General features: G+C 42.6%; 1 protein-coding gene across 4 annotated transcripts in view; it reads right to left on the bottom strand.

The window, feature by feature from the left end:
* PTPRJ (protein tyrosine phosphatase receptor type J) overlaps window positions 1-21440 on the bottom strand; it is a 78576-nt gene that overhangs the window by 16855 nt on the left and 40281 nt on the right. The window contains exons 2-9 of one of the 4 annotated variants that reach the window (XM_075502302.1): window positions 10350-10368; window positions 9149-9316; window positions 8102-8368; window positions 7275-7541; window positions 4076-4342; window positions 3205-3471; window positions 1792-2058; window positions 326-592 (exon numbers count right to left, since the gene is read on the bottom strand). In XM_075502302.1, coding sequence (XP_075358417.1) covers window positions 326-592; window positions 1792-2058; window positions 3205-3471; window positions 4076-4342; window positions 7275-7541; window positions 8102-8368; window positions 9149-9316; window positions 10350-10368 — 1789 coding nt within the window. The remainder of the gene's footprint in view (window positions 1-325; window positions 593-1791; window positions 2059-3204; window positions 3472-4075; window positions 4343-7274; window positions 7542-8101; window positions 8369-9148; window positions 9317-10349; window positions 10369-21440) is intronic. The other 3 variants (XM_075502305.1, XM_075502303.1, XM_075502304.1) reach the window with 3 other exon arrangements.

The following is a 21440-nucleotide window of genomic DNA, read 5'->3' as shown; positions in this document are numbered from 1 at the left end:
TCATCCTCCAAGAACTGAAGGCAGCAAGACTGCCCACAAAAATCCCAGGCCAGGGAGGCAAGTTCTCAGGAAGAGTTCCATCATTGTGTCACAGGCCTTGGTGACCATGTTGAACAACCACTGTTTTTGAGGGGTTTTGCTTTACTTTGTTTTTAAAAAGAAGGCTATGTACCTTCCACACAAACATCTCTGACTGCAAGCAGGCAAAGTACAGCACCTCTGCCTGCAACATTATATTTCAGCCCTCAGGCAGGTAGGCACAGCCCTGAGCTGCACAGCAAAATATGATGCACCAGAAACAGGGCTGCAAGAAACTGTGACTTACTTGTATACAGGCTTATGGACACCCCTTCTCCTTCCGTCTGACCACCAGCTGCTACTGCAAATACTGTGAAATTGTACATCGTCCCAGGGATTAACTCGGTAATTTCGACTTTGGTGACATTGGATGTCAGGTTCCTAATAGAGGTATCATTTACAACCTCTATCCTGTACGTGTAGGAGAAGGAAGCAGTGTCGCTCACTTCCCACATTAAGTTGACTTTCTCAGCACCAACATATTCCGCCTTGAGATCATGGATTGGGCTGGGCTCTGTGAAAGCAAAGACAACAAGCTGTCAACCTGCAAGAATATCTGCTCACATACATGGACAGAAGAAACACAGACACGCCACTACTTCACTCTCTTCACACCACTCATCGTTCAGAGTGCAGGAGCACCCCAACAACATCATCAGACGCTCATGGAGGCTTTTGCATCAATGGCTGGGTAACAGAAAAATAAGAAAGAGGCATCTCAAATGCAATTCATTTTCCTTTCCCATGTAAAAGCAAGAGCACAGGTCATCGTGGTGCCAGCAGTCCCAGGGTTTACCCTGGCAATCCAGAGAGGTGGGCAGGAAGGGGAAGAGAGTAGAGCGGAAAGACAGTGGTGCACAGCAAAAGGTAAGGAACATCAAATACCACTACAGGAGGAACAGAGGTGATGACCCAGCCACCCTGCTCCTTCTCCAACCCTCATGCCCTGAGCTCACTCCCATGGCAGAGAGACCATCTCCAAAAACCCTCTCTGCAGCATCCTATTTTCTGTGCATCTTCAAAACATGGCAACTAGCCATTACGGTCAGGCAGCTCAGGAGAGACTTTTGGGAATCGACTTGAAAGGTAGGAGCACACACGCAAGTACATTTCAGGACAACACAAATAACAAGAACAGGCATCTGTTTTCTTTCAAATACACCCTGTGGAATAACCAGGCTGGGCTACAGCCTTGCAGGCCAGCTCCAGAATGGTCCCTCCAACACCACACGTCAAGACTTTTGATACTCAACATTGCAAGGTGCTGGATAGCCAAAGCAGTTCTGAACTAGTGTTGCCTAAATGTCATTCTCCTGCTGCAGCCTGATGGCATCTATGGGCCCCCAAATCACAAGAGTTCCCTTGGTGCAATATGCTCCGTGTAAGATCCCCTTAATATAAGGGTCTGAAGCCCCCATACTCTAGGAAATGAAACCAACCCCCTTTCCCAAATTTAGAAGATAGAGGTTCTCAGGGAAAAATCTCTTCTCTCTGTTGTCAGCCTTGGAGACAAACTTCACGAACAGCTTTCTATCAGGGCAATGCTGCTTCTGCACTTTAACATCCCATGCTTGGCAGATTGGCTATCTCCAGCTCCAGGACCTCTGCCTGCAACAGTACTAAATTACAGACCTCAGGCAGGTAGGCAGAATCCTGTTCTGCACAGCAAAATACAGCCCACCAGAAACAGGGCTGCAAGAAAATGTGACTTACTTGTATACAGGCTTATGGACAATCCTTCTCCTTCCGTCTGACCACCAGCTGCTACTGCAAATACTGTGAAATTGTACATCGTCCCAGGGATTAACTCAGTAATTTTGACTTTGGTGACACTGGACGTCAGGTTCCTAATAGAGGTATCATTTACAACCTCTATCCTGTACATGTAGGAGCTGGAAGTGGTGTCGCTCACTGCCCATGTTAAGTTGACAGAAGTCACGCCAACATATTCCGCCTTGAGATCATGGATTGGGCTGGGCTCTGTGAAAGGCAAGACAACAAGCTGTCAAGACAGAGAAATAAAGAAAGAAGAGCCACAACCACATATCCCTATTCCACACAGAATGAGCATTATTTGTAGCCAAGCAGCACTTCTACAGTATCAGTGCCCAGTTTCAGCCATTTATGCTGGGGCATCTCTGGAAAGGCCACAGGAGTTCTGGGGGATATTCTCTTTATTTCATTTCCCATGCTAAAACTATTTATTTCCACAGTAGGTTTCTGGACAGAGAAACAGATGGAAATCAGGGAAGGAATCAGAGTGCAGGGTGATCTTGGTCTGTTAACTCAAAATTGCGTCCTCAAGTATTAATCTGAACCCTTCAGCCCAGCCTCTCCCCAACATCAGCAGAAGGAAATGGGCTCCTTGAGCAGGTCCAACAGCTGACCCACCCTGGGGGGCTGTGTCTGCAAGCCTGATTCAGCATCAACACTAGGCAGACAAGACTCACCTCAGGCAGCTTAGACAAGCTCATCTAATCAATAGCAGCTCAGGGACACACTGCTTCTAATTGCTTTAGAGGGATGTTGCCTGTTCCCTTTCCACTCCTGAGCTAGACACAGAAAAAAAAAGATCTTCTCCTCCCATCTAACCCTCTGATCTGGGAAAAGATGCTATGGCAAAAAGCTGACAAAAATGGCACCACACTTGACAACAAAGCCCTAGGCACGGTCAGAGCCCACAGGAGCCCCAGGCCAGGGACTCTGAAAAGAGCTCAAAACAATCTTCAGGAACAAAAAGCCTCTGTGATGCTGGCCACCACATCCCTGCACACCATGCCCTTTGGTATAAGCACTGATAACCTGCTCCCAGAAGCATTGTAGGAGGCCCATTCAGCCCTCAAGTCTAGAGAAAGTCATGCTGCTGTAACAGCTGGATCCCTACATAGTCTTGAGCAGTCAAGCTGATGAAATAGCTGCTTTACAGGCAATGCATGCACACACACACACAATCTCAGTCCTTTTCCCTTTTACCAAAGACTGCTTGGCACTCATGCTCACAGGAACCTGGAGCAAAGCAACATTACAATGAGAAATAGTACAAAGTTGGAAACGACAGATAAAAGAGCAGGGCAATTTGGTACAAACTGCATGTTTACTTGCAATTGAGAAGCACCATTTCCTTACTTGTATACAGGCTTATGGACACCCCTTCTCCTTCCGTCTGACCACCAGCTGCTACTGCAAATACTGTGAAATTGTACATCGTCCCAGGGATTAACTCAGTAATTTCGACTTTGGTGACATTGGACATCAGGTTCCTAATAGAGGTATCATTTACAACCTCTATCCTGTACGTGTAGGAGCTGGAAATAGTGGTGTTCACCGCCCATGTTAAGTTGACAGAAGTCACACCGACATATTCTGCCTTGAGATCAAGAACTGGGCTGGGCTCTGTGGAAGCAAAGACAACAAGCTGTCAACCTGCAGGAACATCTGCTCACATACATGGACAGAAGAAACACAGACACGCCACTACTTCACTCTCTTCACACCACTCATTGTTCAGAGTGCAGGAGCACCCCAACAACATCACCAGATACTCCTGGACGCTTTTGCATCAACGGGCAGCTAAGGAAAACCTGAAGAAAAGTCATTCTGAGTGGGGTTCATCTCCCTTTGACACTCCAAAGCAGAAGCACAGGTCATCACTGTGCCAGCACTCCTAGGACTTCTCTTGGGAATCTAGAGACGTAGGCAGGAAAGGGATGACTATGGTGAGGAAGGAAGGGGTTTTTTTGGTCAGTTGGTTGTTTTTTGGTTTTGTTGTTGTTCTGGGGGATTTTTTTGTTTCGGGACAGGGGAGGTATTTAGGGAGTTTGGTGTTAAAAAAAAAACAACGGGGCTGTGTTTCTTCTACACAGTAACACCTCATTCTTAGTAGACAGCCCAGGTAAGGCTGTATTATATTTCAACCCTCAGGCAGGTAGGCACAGCCCTGAGCTGCACAGCAAAATATGATGCACCAGAAACAGGGCTGCAAGAAACTGTGACTTACTTGTATACAGGCTTATGGACACCCCTTCTCCTTCCGTCTGACCACCAGCTGCTACTGCAAATACTGTGAAATTGTACATCGTCCCAGGGATTAACTCGGTAATTTCGACTTTGGTGACATTGGATGTCAGGTTCCTAATAGAGGTATCATTTACAACCTCTATCCTGTACGTGTAGGAGATGGAAGCAGTGTCGCTCACTTCCCACATTAAGTTGACTTTCTCAGCACCAACATATTCCGCCTTGAGATCAAGAACTGGGCTGGGCTCTGTGAAAGCAAAGACAACAAGCTGTCAACCTGCAAGAATATCTGCTCATACATGGACAGAAAAAACACAGACACGCCACTACTTCACTCTCTTCACACCACTCATCGTTCAGAGTGCAGGAGCACCCCAACAACATCATCAGACACTCATGGAGGCTTTTGCATCAACGGGCAGCTAAGAGAGAACTGAAGAGAAGTCATTCTGAGTGGGCTTCATCTCCCTTTGACACTCCAAAGCAGAAGCACTGGCCATCACTCTGACAGCACTCCCAGGGCTTCCTTTGGGAATCTATAGAAGTAGGCAGGAAAGAGAATAGCACAGAATAGCGTAATTTCAGTTGGAAGGGACCTACAACGATCATCTAGTCCAACTGCCTGACCACTTCAGGGCTGACCAAAAGTTAAAGCATGTTATTGAGGGCATTCTCCAAACGCCTCTTAAACACTGACAGGCTTGGGGCATTGACCACCTCTCTAGGAAGCCTGTTGCAGTGTTTGACCACCCTCTCAGTAAAGAAATGCTTCCTAATGTCCAGTCTAAACCTCCCCTGGCGCAGCTTTGAACCATTCCTGCAAGTCCTGGCACTGGATTCCGGGGAGAAGAGATCAGCACCTCCCTCTCCACTTCCCGTCCTGAGGAAGCTGTAGAGAGCAATGAGGTTGCCACTCAGCCTCCTTTTCTCCAAACTAGACAAACCCAGTATCCTTAGCCACTCCTCATCGGACATTCCTTCCAGCCCTTTCACCAGCTTTGTTGCCCTCCTCTGGACACATTCGAGTACTTTAACATCCTTCTTAAATTGTGGGGCCCAGAGCTGCACACAACAGTCAAGGCGAGGCTGCACTAGCACTGAATACAGCGGGACAATCACCTCTTTTGACCGGCTGGTTATACTGTGTTTGATGCACCCCAAGATGAGGTTTGCCCTCTTGGCTGCCAGGGCACACTGCTGACTCATATTGAGCCTGCTGTCGACCAGCACCCCCAGGTCCCTTTCTGCAAGGCTGCTCTCCAGCCACTCCTCTCCCAATTTAGACTTGTGCCTGGCATTACTCTGTCCCAGGTGTAGAATCCAGCATTTGGACTTGTTAAATTTCATGCCATTAATCATTGCCCAATGCTCCAATCTATCTCGATCCCTCTGCAAGGCCTCTTGTCCCTCAAGAGAGTCAACAGCACCTCCCAGTTTGGTATCATCAGCAAACTTGCTAATGGCCCATTCAACTCCTGCATCCAGATCATTGATAAATATATTGAACAGGAATGGCCCTAGAATTGAGCCCTGAGGAATACTGCTGGGTGACCGGTCACTAGCCAAACGTAGCCTCATTCACTACAACCCTTTGAGCTCTGCCCTTCAGCCAGTTCTTCACCCAGCACACTGTGAACCTGCTCATCCCACAGTTGGACAACTTGTCCAGAAGGATGCTGTGAGGGACAGTATCAAAAGCCTTACTAAAATTCAGAAAAACCACATCCACCGCCTTCCCTTCATCCACTAGGTGGGTGACCTTATCATAGAAGGATATCACATTAGTTAAACAGGACTTCCCTTTGTGAACCCATGTTGACTGCGCCTGATGACCGCATTATTCTTTAAATGCCTTTCAATAGTACCCAGTATGATCATCTCCATAATTTTTCCAGGAACGGAGGTTAGTCTAAAAGGTCTGTAGTTTCCTGGGTCCTCCCTCATGCCCTTCTTGTAAACTGGAATAACATTGGCTAGTTTCCAGTCAGCAGGGACCTCCCCAGACTCCCAAGACCTTTGGTAGATGATTGAGAGGGGTTCTGCCATAACATCCGCTAGCTCCTTTGGTACTGTGGGATGAATCCCATCAGGTACCATGGACTCGAGAACATTCAGCTGATACAGCTGGTCTCTTACAATTTCAGTGTACACAAATGGGAAGTCACTTTTCCCGCACTCATGGTCCTCCGACTCAGGGGACTGGGCAGTCCAAAGTCTATCCGTAGTATTAAAGACTGAGGAAAAAAAAAAGGCATTGAATGCCTCCGCTTTTTCTTCATCCTTATTAGTCAGGTGATCATTTTCAACAAGTATTGGTCCGATGTTTTCTTTAGACCTCCTCTTGCTATTAATATACTTAAAGTTTTTTTTCTTGTCTGACATAACACTGGCCAGTTTCAACTCTAACTGAGCTTTGGCCTTTCATGTCTTCTCCCTACATATACGAACCATGGCTCTGTAACCTTCCTGCAAAGCCTGACCTTGCTTCCAGAGATCATACAATTTCTTTTTTGTCTTTCCTCTTGAGCTCCACAGGGATTTCCCTGTTCAACCAAGCTGGCCTTCTGCCCCGCTTGCTTGACTTTTGACACAGCAGAATTGCCTGCTCTTGTACTTCTAAAGGTGATTCTTAAAAACTAACCAGTACTCGTGGACCCTTAAGCCCTCAAAAGCAGATTCCCAGGGTACTCTGCTAAGTAGCTCCCTGAATAGCTTAAAGTTTGCTCTCTTGAAGTCCAGGGTAGCAACTCTGCTATCTTTTTTTCTTATTACACTGAAAATTTTAAACTCAACCATTTCGTGATCACTGTGGCCAAGACAGCCACATCCTGCATGAGTCCTTCTCTATTCACAAATAGCAAGTCTAAGGGGACATCTTTCCTAGTTGGCTCACTGAGTACTTGTGACAAGAAGTTATCTCCCATATGAGGGGATATGAGGAGATGAGGATGGAGAGGAAAGAAGGTGGGTTTTGTTTGGATGGTTTTGCTTTGTTTTTTTTAAAGCAGGGATGTGCCTCGTCTACACATTAAGACCCCACGCTTAGTAGACAGCCCAGATTAGGCTCCAGGATTAAAACATCACGTCTATAAACAATAGTTTTATATTTCAGCCCTCAGGCAGGCAGGCAGAATCCTGTGCTGCCCACTAGAACAGGGCTGCAAGAAACTGTGACTTACTTGTATACAGGCTTATGGACAATCCTTCTCCTTCTGTCTGACCACCAGCTGCTACTGCAAATACTGTGAAATTGTACATCGTCCCAGGGATTAACTCAGTAATTTCGACTTTGGTGACATTGGACGTCAGGTTCCTAATAGAGGTATCATTTACAACCTCTATCCTGTACGTGTAGGAGCTGGAAATAGTGGTGTTCACCACCCATGTTAAGTTGACAGAAGTCACACCGACATATTCCGCCTTGAGATCAAGAACTGGGCTGGGCTCTGTGGAAGCAAAGACAACAAGCTGTCAAGCTGCAAGAACATCTGCTCACATACATGGACAGAAGAAACACAGACACGCCACTACTTCACTCTCTTCACACCACTCATCGTTCAGAGTGCAGGAGCACCCCAACAACATCGCCAGATGCTCCTGGACGCTTTTGCATCAAAGGGCAGCTAAGGAAAACCTGAAGAAAAGTCATTCTGAGTGAGATTCATCTCCCTTTGACACTCCAAAGCAGAAGCACAGGTCCACTGTGTCCACCGCTGTGCCAGTGCTCCCAGGACTTCCCTTGGGAATCTAGAGACATAGGCAGGAAAGAGATGAGGATAGAGGGGAAGGAAGATAATTAAAAACAAAACAAAAACATGTGTTTGTGTTTCCACTGCACACTATCATCCTATCGTTTGCACATAGCCCAGATCAGGCTCCAGGACTAAAATGTCATGTCTATACACAACAGTATTGAATTATAATTCTCACATACATAGGTAGAGCCCTGAGCTTCACAGCAAAATACTGCCCACCAGAAACAGGGCTGCAAGAAACTGTGACTTACTTGTATACAGGCTTATGGACAATCCTTCTCCTTCCGTCTGACCACCAGCTGCTACTGCAAATACTGTGAAATTGTACATCGTCCCAGGGATTAATTCGGTAATTTCGACTTTGGTGACATTGGATGTCAGGTTCCTAACAGAGGCACTGCTTAGAACCTCTATCCTGTATGTGGAGGAGTTCGAAGCATTGTTGTTCACTGCCCATGTTAAGCTGACAAAAGTCACACCAACATACTCTGCCTTGAGATCAAGAATTGGCCTGGGCTCTGTGAAAGGCAAGGGGGGGGTGGGGAAAGAAAAAAAAAATCTTTTAACCCGCAGGAATATTTGCTGACAAACCCATAAAGCACTCTTCTCCCTGCCCTACCCAAACAGGTATCTGTAAAACAGTAAACATCCTGGGAAAATAATCAAGCCATCATTATATGTTGCAAGGCACACTTGCTAGCTCTGCAATCTACTCTTCTTCTAACTCCTCAATTCACTTCATCTCAAGAAGTAAAACTGCCTAGGTGCAGCAGTGATTACCATCCTGCCTCAGCTGTCAACTTCATGCAGGGTGCTGAAAAAAACTGGAACACACAACCTGCTGTTATTTTTTTCCTAAGCTGGCTATCCCAAACAGAAGAGCCTTTCTAGCTGCAAGATTCACACAGCTCTCCTCTAGACACATAACTTCTATACTAGGTAGAGTACTTCAGCTATACACTGCTACATATGTATTTCAAATCTATATGTCACAGTATGTTTGAACTGTTGCAGTTGTAACCTAAAAAGCCGTAATTAGCAGGGAACAGAGCCCAAGTCTAACAGTGATAAAACTATTTCAAGGCCATGCAGCAATCACAGTGTTAAACTGTACTCCCAATCAGCTGTGCAGATACATTGCTTTGGCCCATTCTCTACTCCAGTAAAGCAGTTGGATCCACGCCCCTGTGCATGCTCTTTGTACTCTGGACTAGAGTTTGGGCTTGAAATGCTAACACAGTATAAAAGCAAAAAACACCCTGAAGATTCATATCCCAGTCACATTCCAAACCACTTACGTGTTACATTGTTCTGATCACTTATTGTGCTGTCAGATAGTGGCACATCCCTGGATGATTTTCCACCTCCATAGGTTTTGTTCCCATTTGTAGAGTTTACTGATAGATTATCATTACTACTGGTTCCTGTTTCTGCAGTTACATTTTTTGAACTGCAGTCCTCGGTGCCTGAAAGAATACAAAGCAATAAGTATCTTCTGAGTTTCGCATTTGCAAAAGTACAGTCATTTTTAGATCTCATGTAAAGACCTGCAGTCACTTCTGTTTTCCCAGTTTGTTCTCCTACAAAGATTTCACTGCACATTTCCTGGTTTTACCATTTTTAACTTCTGTCAGATGACTTGATTTAGATTAAGAGATTGCCACATTATTTCGGTCATTCACTGACTCTACTCACAGCTTGGATGAAATCTACCATGATCTGCTCTTTTTTTCACTGCAGTTTTATTTGAAAAGAACGGAACAAAGTTGCAGCCACATTCTGCGTGTGTATTTTTCTCACATATTATCAGAAGCTAGCTGCTTTACTTAACCTGGCATAGCAATTTTGTCTCTTCCCCTCAGTGTACGAGCAAAACAGTTCTCATATTCACACAGTTTGTTCCCACAAGTAAGGAAGAGACATAGTATACCTACAGGGAACAACTTTAGGTTGATAAACACAGCTCAAAGTGTGGAAAGAATTGATTCAGGCCCTAAAATTTAAAGGCTAACTCATGCAAGTCTGACGTTCAGTATTAAGGTAGAACTCATCTGCAAGTACTTTTGGAAATTTTTGCCACATGAAAACTTGTCATCTTGGCAAGTACAGCAGTTGCTATACTCACTTCAGAAACATCCTTAAAGCGTCACTTTGGGTGTCTGTCTGTGTTTTGGGGTTTGTTTGTTTTGTATTGCCTTTAAGTATATTTTCCAATTGTCCTAAGCACATTATATCTGTACTTCGTTTTACCAGAACTCTTTACAAACTGAAAAGCAAGGGGATTAAAGTGCACATTTGTATCTTCAAATATCCTTAAACGCACTGCAGGAATTACAGTCACTAAAATAAGCAAGTTTACATTTTTGAATGCTATTTCTAAAAATTCTTTTCAGGAAGTTTTTTTAAATACTTAGCTGATACTGTTCAATCTTTCTTAAAAGAAATTACGATAATGAGAGGTATATTAAAAAATATAATTGAGTACAGAATGATACTTACAAGCAATTGTACATCTGACCTGGAAAACAAACAAACAAAAAAATAGAAATTAAAACATTAAAACTACTGGAAGCTCAAATAAAATAAGGACTGGTTTAATTAACACATGGGGAAGGACCAGTTAAAACAAACAAACAAACACCCCAAAAAACCCAACCAAAACCAAAACCCCAACAAAAACAACTACCCAAAAAACTATTGTTGTGCTCCAGACTTTTCAACCTGCAAAAGAGATATCTAAAAATCTACTGACATAAAAATAACACCAAAAGTATACCAAACTATCAGAGAAAAAAATAACCAAACATGCTGGCAAAAAGTTAGTTACCACTTTTTTTTTTTAGCCCGAACAGTTTATTTTGTCACAAAAACAGCTTGCATAACATATGCCGATTATTTTGCACATATAAATTTAAAAACAAAACCTACAAGACTGTAGTCAAAAGACACTTTAGTACCTTCGACACCATCTCACAAAAAGCAGCAGATGCTAATTAGGTCTTTTTTATCCGTAAGATTTTTCCTTTAATCCTATTGCTGTATAAATTTTATTATTACTTCTCACAAAAGAATATTTTGCATTTTCTGAAACAAACTCAGTGTGGTCAAAGTCAAAACACTTAGTATATATTCTGAAATCTAGTTTATATGTGTACATATCAATAAAGTCTCAGCATTTGCCATTTAACCGCAATCTGAAACTACTCTACTAGTAATACTGACAAGCACACCAGAATTTTGCTTTGAAAACGTTTTTTAGTCTTTCAAGCTTTTACTTCCGAATAAGCCATTTCCCTTCCTGTTAGCGTGCAAACTGTCCTGTAAATTGTTTTGTTCATCTTCCTCCAGGTGGCAGCACAAAATGCTTCTAAAGGAGTGAAGTAAAAGCCCCAGACTGAGGTCTGCAGACGCTCAAGAGCAACACTGTGATTTCCTGAGACTCCTGAGACTCTAGTAGCCAGCTGATGCCAACCGACTGCAGCAGCCACTTTTGTCATGTAACAGATTACTTAAGCAATTGTATCAGGGATTAAATACAACTATTCACCTTGCAAAGCTACACACGACAAGGCAAAAACAAGGATGTAGAGATATGTGTCCCACAGACAGGCAGGTCTCCAGGATGGCACTGGAGATCCACAGGTCACAGTGCCTTGTGCCAGGGAGGCTTGCGGGCATTGGAGGTTTCTGCCCATGCACCTCTGGGTCTGTTTTTGGCATCACGGTCGGTGCAGGCAGAGGCAGTCTCCAGCCCTGGCTGCTCTAACATCACCTGCAGAAGGGTTAGTCCTTTGGTTGGACCCTATACTGTGTTGCTCCTAGAAAATCCAGCTCAGCTTTACGCCAGATGGTGCCTTACCCACACAAAGCACCAAGCCTGCTGATTGCAGAGGTTGACGCATTTATCTAAAGCACTTGAAATTGTCTCAATTTCTCTTTCCACCCTGTTTTCTTAGTTTCTTAGCTGTTTCTGCAATTCCACGAGCTAACCCAAAATAAGCAGCTATATCACAACAACCCAATGGAGAGCTTGAATCCCAAACTGCTCGCCCCCCAGCTCTCACATTGCTGGTGCCACAAGTAGCTCCATCAGCAGTAGCTCCCCGCATCACTGTCGTGGGCCCAAGCAGACATACCCTCAAAAAGTAGTGAGAAGATACCATTAAATCATCTTGTTGTCCATATGAGAGACTACAAAAAGCACTCTCCACAAAGATAAGGCAGGCCAGCTGTCTAGAAGCAACACTAGAAGCAACCCCTCCAGCTTTGCAACCCCTCCACAAATGCAGCAGAAGCAAGCTTCAAGCGGAGAGACCCCCTTCCAGCCTGCGATGATCTCTGTGCCACAGCAAGAAGAGTTTGGGTATGCTTCCTAGGCAAAAGAGCACTTGTAAGCATCAAAGAACTAACGCCTGGTCTTCTCTAGCACAGGCCTACTTGACAACTCAGGACACAAAGGACATTACTTGGGAGACAGATGTCCTATGTACAAGCGTAAGGCTCTTCCTCAGCCTTTCTTAATATTTGAGAGCCTAAACAAACTGCAAGGCTATTAGGAAGTGAGGAAATGTTCATCTGCACTCAGGTCAAGAGCCCTTCTGTATTCTTTCACAAAGAAGTGGCCAAGGAAGAAGAGACTACAAAGGAAAAAGCCACTCTTAAGGCAGGAAAACACTACTATGCAGTGTTCAGAGTAGAAGTGCTAAGCTATGTGGAAACAGCTGCTGAATGATGAGCAAGAGGTGACATTCCCTGAAAAGCAGGGCAATCTAAAAGCAAAGTCAAAAAGATGCTGTTTAATGAGAAAGGGAAATCACAAAAAAGAAGAACAAAACCAACAAGAAATGCCACAGGACTAAGTCACAGTGATTTCGGCAGCCCTACAGACAAAACAGCAAAAGCCTGACATCATTCACAGCCCGTCCTTCAGTTACTTTCTCTTCTGTAAAACCGCCTGAAGATGACAAAGTTTCTCATCTCCTTCTCCCCACATTTTGAGTTCAGGGGCACAGCATCTTTCCTGAGCAACAGGAAGAACAGACATTGTATGACTGAGAAACAAGTATGCCACTACCAAGTCCCCTGCACGCCTGCTTCTCACCTCCCCATTTCTTCCCTGCCAGCTCAAACAAGCAGCATGTTGATTCCTGTTTTACCCCCAGCTACAGCCATCTGATCTAACAGCAAATTATTACCAAGTTGCTAGAAACTTGGTTGTACTGTCATGTGTGGGTTTTGTTAATGATGCTCAAACAACGAAAGGAAAGTTATGCTAAAACTCCTGTCACGTGATTAATGAACAGCTTCCCATCATTTTACTTGCTTTCGTTTATCACGCACTTTGGCACTACCCCTTCACAATACCCCTCTCACTTTCCAGAACCCTATGTGCAAACCAAATTCAAAAAAACCCACATCCCGCCGGCAGCAGGCAGGCCTCCTTCTGAAACACAAAACCATACAAAACAAATGATCCCATTCCCAAGCGTCAGCCTGACTGACTTGGTCATTCCATGCTATGTTTCAACACAAGCCATGAACTGAGCTGTTCTCCGGCCTTATGTTATTACTTAATGAAATGCTATTTATACAAAACATTTGTTTATTATTTCAGAGGATATCAGTGCTGAACACCTGATTCTCCTTGTGTTCCATCTAATATATCAGGAGCCCTTCCATTTTCACTTTTCTTTTCAATGACATGAGTCCGTATTATTCATGTATAGAGTTGGGTATTTTTTAATAAAAAAAGGGGAACTTGGAGTAGGGGTGGAACATCCCACCCCAAGAAAATACTCAACAGATCACGAAAAGGCCACAAAATGCAAAACACTGAACATTTCAACTGAACAACAGGAGAGATGTGTATACACAAACTCATCACTGTCATCAAGCTATGGCAAATTAATCTTTTCTTGTGTCACACAGCCACGTTTCAAGCCTGATCAAAGGCTGCACGTTCCAGAGGACTGAATAATTCATCTGCACTCACACAAGGTCTGTCCTGTGCTCCTTATGTGTGCAGTTTATTATCGACCAGGAGCTGGTGGTGTGTAATAGATGCAGGATTCAGCTCCATCCTCCTCAGGTATACGTGGGTCACCTACTTGAGGAATTATTATTATTAGTCTCACAGGTAATCTTATCAAGGAAGAAAAAGATGTGCTGCAGGAAAACATCTTCAAAAATACTAAGTGACTGAGAAGCCCAAGTTCCACTGATATTTGATAAGACTTAGATTAAGATATTTGCAGGAGCAGGATTTAAAACGTGCCTGCTGTACATGTGCATCAGGGGAGCCACGGGGAAGACAGTAGTGCCTCCCCTTCTGCTGGCCGCAAGACTTTAGATCAGCTTGGCTCTGCTGCCAAACAGTACCCTCTAACGACGTTAGGGTTCCTGCACCAGGAGGAAAACCCTTGTCCACAGCAGCCCACCTGCCTGGGGTGCTCCAGTTTCCAAAACAAACAACGTGGTTTGGTTCATGTAAATACAAGGCTAAGAAGCTGGCTAAACAGTCAAAGTGAGCAAACCAAAAAATCCTAACCAAAAAAACCCCCTTAGCCACAAATCCTTTCTGAGAACACTACTTGAGCCTGCTGCTTACTACTTCTTTTGTGCTCACCAGTGTGTGCCTTGTGACTCAGATGCAAAAAGCCAGGAAATTAATCACACCCCTCTCAAAGCTAACGATCTTTCACATGTGTACCTTCAGATCTTACCTTCTCCACCCACCCACCCTCTCAGGTTTGGAGGAGCTCCACAAAAATACCACTAAGCTATCACAGTGGTCTCCAAATTCTTTCTCAACACCCTTTCACAAAACCAACAGCATAATTAAGATCACTGTCCCAGTAATCCTGGTCTTACTTCCTTTTGTTTTCCTGCTATGCCCACCTACCATTAGTTGTCCCACATCCATAACTATGGGCTTTAGGGCAAGCCACCACACTGCAACCATTATGATGGTTTTAAGACTCCAGGCTTTGCTTTGCTGACATTATCAGTCATCGCTGCTCAGCCAACAAACATTAACCAGCAAAGACGCAGTAACTTGGCCACTTGCAGACTGCTGTGTCACCTCTGATGCTTCATACTTGGCATAGGTTTATTCAGAAAGCAATACCACAGAAAGGTTTTATTCAAGGTCACACAAAGTAAGTGAAAATTAAACCCTGGAATGCCACTAGGAAGCCCCACAATAACAGAACTGGGATTGCCCAGGTATTGCATCCACAGGCTGATTGATACAGCTTTCCAATAGTTGCTGATTTTCTAGGATTTGTAAGGCATTGACTGCTATTCCAGCTGGGGACATCTTCCCACTTCACTGGGAGTGTAAAGTCTAAATCAGCAAGGAGTGACACCTTCCTGCAGGAGACAACAGTCTCAGAGACAGGATGAGGTTTGGAAAGATGTAATGTTTCTGTCTCTTGCAACCCATCTCATGGCTGCTTCACTTCATTAATTTCCACATTATATCCAAATTAATGAAGTTTGCAGGCTTACAGCACCAGGCAAGAAAAATGAGATCACCTGAACTGGGGCATGGAACTATGTGCCTAAACCTATATGAACCCAGTTCAAGTAACGTGCCTTACTTTGGCAATTTCTGGGTTTTGGGGTGAAAAAATATCATAATGGAAAATGAGTGAAAATATACTTGTATAATATTTTGCCTTGTTTTCTAATTTCTTCCTAAAACATCATAACTCTCCAACTGCAAAGCATTTTTCTGCATTTAAGCAGACGACTTTTAAGCAAAAACTGTTATACTGTTGTACTATTGTAAAATGCATAGAAATTCATACACAATTAAAGATATGCCAAGCCAAGAAAAGCAGGCGTTCTCCCCTGTGCTTTTTTCCCCTATGTATGAAAAGAAAAAAGACAATGTAGATGAAGCCTGTGTGCTGTAGATTCACTCCAAGCTATGCTAACAGTTCAGTTATCAGTTTTCAGTGGCATTTGTGAATACTTGGCCCTCCTGTATCAGGTCCTGACTACTTGAAGGAGGAAATGGTCAACAGGAGGCTAAGTCAGAAGCTAACATTTAACTACGTTATATAGTTTCCTTTAAGACTGATTACTTTCTCGATTTGGTGCTACAGTTTGGGGTTTTGTTTTTTGGGGTTTTTTTTGTTTTGTTTTGTCTTTTTTTTGTTTGGTTTTTTTTTGTTTTGGTTTGTTTTTTTTCCCCCTTTTCCAGTGTATATTTACTCTGCTAAATTCATTTTAACTGTAACCCACAACACGCTTTTTGATTCAAATTAACTCTATATGATCTCAATAATATGACGCATTCACTTCCAATGAAAAACTGAAAATACGCTACAGCAAGTGTCAGCTCCACATGTTTTCCCCCTGGTGTCTTAGGCAGGCACTCACGGCCCATCCACAAAACATATTTCACAGAATGTTTGGTTTAAGTGGGTTTATCTTGGGGGAAAAAAGCTCTAATTTTAGAAGCAGTGCGCTAAGTTTTTCCAAGATCTTTGGAGTCTTGTCTTCTTTTAACCCTAAATGAGCAGCTTCGCTAATGAGACTGCATGGAACCAGATGGAGATCCAGAACACAGAAGAAAGAAACATGAGCTGCTCTGTTTGTTATTAATTGGGTAGGGCTGGACCCTCTTAGGACACCACGTTGTATTAGGAAGCTATGCAAAACCCTAAAGCAGTCGACAGCCATACACAACTGTGCACAGACTATTTTGAGCTATTATGCAGTTATGTGAAAGAGGAATGACTATTTCCACTTTGCATATATTTATATTTTACCCCTGACATTTCTAAATTCTGTCTTCCCTGAAGCAAGCTTTTCTCCAAAGAGAGACCAAATATCATTTTTTCCACTGGCTTTTATGTAAACAGATGAGGAGATTCTGGTTTGTGCAGCACCTCCAGTGAACTAAAAATGTTGTGGCAGACAAAGCCTTGTAGGAAAGCCAAGATGAGACACCGAATGAAAATTTGTGGTGAAACACACTGGAGAAAGTTCTTTCTTCCTCTCCTGACTTTTCTCCAAATTTTACCTGTATTGGCTTCTCAGATGGCTAGCCTAGGAGTGAGGAGTTTTCTGGGCAATATATCCAAAATAAAGAGAAAAACATAGAACGGATCTCATTTGAATTGTACCTGTTAGATGTTTCCCCTTCCTCAGTCCTACCTTCAAGAAAAGATTTCTCGGGTAAGTTTTCCTGTGGCTTGGTACAAGGAAGTGAGTCATCTACCTGTGCACACACAAAACAAACAAGCAACAGAAATACCTAAGACCAAGCAGCACAGATTTTGGTAGGAAACGGGCTGACAATAGGCCCAGACACCAAACACGACTGCATTGCAACTGATAGCTCTCTCACCACTGACCCTAGGAAGCACCAATTAGACTTCTTTCCAACGGCTTCCAGATCAAACATCAGTTTAAAACTTTTCCATGCAACCCAGTAGTTCTTCTCTGTTTCCCCCAAACCTGCAGATCCTAATGAACTACAGGCAGTAGGTGCTGCAAACAACCTCACAGTTCAGGAGCATCCCTCCGAGCATCCTGCAATCTTCCAACTGAGAAAACAACAACAAAACTTCATCCTGGAGAAAGGCTGAGAAGTTTCAATGAGTTAAGTTATTCACATAACCCAAGAAGTCCTAAATGTAATGTCTCTTCAGAGACTATCCTGCTGAAGGAGTTTACAAAGAGAACAGTGTGCTTATTTGACAATGGCAATGAGTAATATTTAAAACAACTACTTACTAAAACCCAAATTGTTATCCTACTCGAGCTGCACATCATACCGACATCGGTGGAACTGCAGCTGGGTGTGTAATGAGCAATGCCTGAATCAAAAAACCTCCTCTTTTAATAAGAATTTTCAGTTAACACTGCCAGTCATTTTCTTTCAAAACTAAAAAAGCACCAACCTTTACTTTATGTGAACAAGGCGCATTCCTGCATGTAGCTTAACAGTGCTATTTTTTCACTCTGAGTCATCACTCAGGCACACCCTGGAAGAAAGAGGATACAAAGAAAAAAAGAAGAAAAAAGAAGAAAGGGAAGGAAAAAAAAAAAAAGACTCCTGTTGCAATGACACAATGCTAACTGTCCCCAAGTCAGCAGGGTTGGCCACCCAGGCAACATGGAAAACGTACATCAGAGCCAGCAGCCGCCTGGCCTTTGCAGCACAGCCATGAAAATGAGGGGCATTTCTTGACAGGGCCCTATTTCAGATCTGCTTAGCTGAGAGCAATTGAGACTCTCAAGTTTCTCTCACCACAAGTAGATTTCACTTTCCTGACCTGGACACTTTAGACTCTACACAGTCTTTGCTCAGGAAAGTGTTAAAAGATACTTTACAAGGAGAACAACATTGAGCTGGATTTGGTTTGAGAGTTTTCCAAGTAAAACTAGCTGTAAAGGGATTTTAAAACCTATACAAAAGCTCAAATACAATATCAAGAAAGATTATTTATATTGAAAATAAAGACCAAATTTTTGATCTCTGACACGCTGTCTGGGGGCAGGAGAATGATGGCCTGTGAAAGCCTTCAGCTTGTTCACATAGAGCTCAAAACTGTCTTGGTAGACAGAAAATCCTTTTTTTGTGTCAGTCTTGATGCTGGTACATGAAGGGCTTGTTGTTTCCTGCCTTACTTCTATACTTTTCTTAGGACAGTTTATCTTTTTGCCCTTACCAGGGTCCTGAAAACTTCCTAATTTAAAAAACAATGAGGTGTGCAGCTGGGAGAAACCAGCCTGTAACCACTGCCTGACACGGAGACCTCTCAGGCTAACCTTCATCTCCTCCTTCATGCTGTTACTGTTTATAACAATTTATTTATGCTCCTTCAGCATGTTCAGTTCTAACTCCATGTAAAATGCTCCACTAGAATCCAAATAAATTATCTGTACAGCACTGCGCTTGCCCTGTAGCTGGGTAAATCTACCCAATGGGAGGGAGGAAGGCAATCCTTCCTCACCATCCCCAAACAGCAGCTCTGGTTTAGTAATGCAGTCTTGAGACCACTAGAGGCCCCAATAAAACCATCAAACTTCAGCCCGAGTGACTAATAGCAGTGAAATAAGCCTAAATTCCCATAAAACTTGACATATTCTGGAAAGTACAAGGCTAAGGTTGGCCATGCTAGAGAATGAAGTGCGGATGTAGATGTAAACGCTGGCTCAGATGCAGATCGTGGGAGCTAATGACACCATGCCAAGCTGGCTAAGATAGGCTCAGTGCATCTTCAAGCATCACAAACCTGTCACGAGGGAAGTAATTTTATACAATAAATTACTGGCTGGACCTTAGAATTTCTTCATAGTCCTTATTTACTACATCTCACATTTTCAGCTGCGCTGTTTTGTATTGAATCTACATTTTTGATGGGCCCTAAAAGCAAAGTAGCATTTGATCAACTTCTTCAAAACAAACGCAAATTGCCTCGTAGCAAAAAATGTGGTGCTAAACCTTTTCTAACTCTAAAATAAGTCAGAGATCTGACTGATCTACAAGGATCAGATTATCACAAACACAAACAATTCAATTAAATAAACAATGTTTTCCCATATGCTGTTTTCACATGCAACATGGGGCTGAGGGGACACCCTTGAGGTTTGCCTGCAACTGTCAGCCCATTTAATCCTTTAATGAATTTAAACTGTAGCAAAAGACAAATGGACTGCAAGCGTTCAAAACATGTAGTAGTACTCCTGGGAGGGAACAAAAAATCTCATTGTATGGCTCCAGTAAGTTCATCTAGGGCTCTGCTACAGTCTCTCTTTTCCTCCTCTTTGAACAGAAGCTGAATAGAAACAGGAATGAGAATTGGCTCCACCACCACCCCATCGCCAGACTCGCCTCTATGAATACATTAAGGCTGCATGAGAAGTTATTCACCGACAACAACATGGGCTGTCTCTCACCAGTCAATAGACATGTCTATCAAAGGTCAACTTCATGGCCATCTGGGAGGACGAGCTATGGTGGAAAAAGGCTGGATGATGCAGGGTCAGAACCGGAGATCAAACTGACACTGCAGCCTGACCAGCTGCAAACTTTTTATTCTAGAAAAATAATACCCATGGCTTCTTTCTCCTTCCAAGATACATGAAGGAGTTCCTACTGATCTGTATGTCTGGCTTAGCGCTGATACAGATCAAATAGCTAGTAGTTCATTTCAAACTCTAATATTTAAGAGGAAGATATGTTTACATTATTTATTATGATTCTCAAAACATGTTCATTTCAAATAAATTGCATATTGTTTCACTGTGCAGTGTTTGCTTAGCTTTGTACATCACTTGAAAAAAGAAACAGAGGAAGTTTTTAAAACTAACACTCAATTTTTACAACATTTTGGTCATTGTTTGCTTAGAGCAATAATACTACTGATGTGGCTTCCCACAGCCTTTTCTATTTCCATACAATTATGGATTTTCTGCTACCTGTATCACCAGAATACAAAAGCATGACTCTTTCCATTGTGTGGTCTTAATAGACAAATCCAAAGTTTTCATAAAAGATTACTGAAAATAACTTTTTAAAAAATGCAATTAAGTGAAAGACAAACATTCCTTAAATTTACCCAATTTCATCCAAACTGGTTGTATTACCACTAAGTTAATATCCACTACCAGCAAGTTTAATGATGAAGCACAATTATTTCAACCAGAAATTCACCTTTCACTTGATGATTGTTCTTGCAAATTTTAAAAGAACCAAGATTTTAAAAAGAAATTCTCTATAAAACTTATGTTTCTGAAGGCACATTATATGTATATATATAATATATATATTTTTATATATATTAAAAATATATTTTTTTTATACAGACAGCCTTCTGTTTAACAGATAGCCTTGCCAAAATATTTTAAAAGCATTTTGAAGATTTATTAGAAATAGTGGTGCACTATTAAGAATAATTTTGTCACACAGGCCTCCACAACATTTGACAGTGTTACCCCTAATTGAAAACCAGAAAGGAGCAGCAACAAGTGCAGTACCATCCTCCAAGCACTTTGACAGAGTCTGTAGTAGCAACTATTGCCTCAACTGTGGCCAAAAAAAGGTGAGATATTAAAAAGAACTAATAATAGTCAGGCACCGACACTGCAGAAGAGATTGCAAGTAGGGGAGGGCTTCATCAATATCTCTCTTTTTCCTATCTATGTTATTAACCCATTTTGTCAAATTATTTTTTTAAAAGCGTATTTGGGACAGTTAGAAATTCAAGTCTAGGGATGTCCCCCAGATATCCTCAATGTATTTTAGACAAGCCTCTCTTAATACTTATATACAAAATGGCAGGATGAAAGAAGAGTAGCAGGTACTAGAATCAATCACAACTGCTCATCCTCCTGCTTAATTTTTGTTGCATCTTCAACACCACCTAAACAGTTCCTTCAATTAATTATTCTTTGACTCAGACTGAAAGTCACAAGACTAGATTTAATTTTATTTCACCCAGATTATATGTTCAATGTCTTTGAAACATTAGATGTATTCTCTTTTGCTCTTATGTCCTCAACAAACCACAGACACGGAAACTGAAAAATATCACTACTTCTTCTCTAGAAGCTTTCTAAGCTCGAGTT

Source organism: Mycteria americana, chromosome 5 (assembly GCF_035582795.1).
Source record: "Mycteria americana isolate JAX WOST 10 ecotype Jacksonville Zoo and Gardens chromosome 5, USCA_MyAme_1.0, whole genome shotgun sequence".
NCBI classification, from domain to species: domain Eukaryota; kingdom Metazoa; phylum Chordata; class Aves; order Ciconiiformes; family Ciconiidae; genus Mycteria; species Mycteria americana.
The sequence above is the reverse complement of the archived record's forward strand: the minus strand, read 5'-3'. Positions and strand labels throughout refer to the sequence as shown.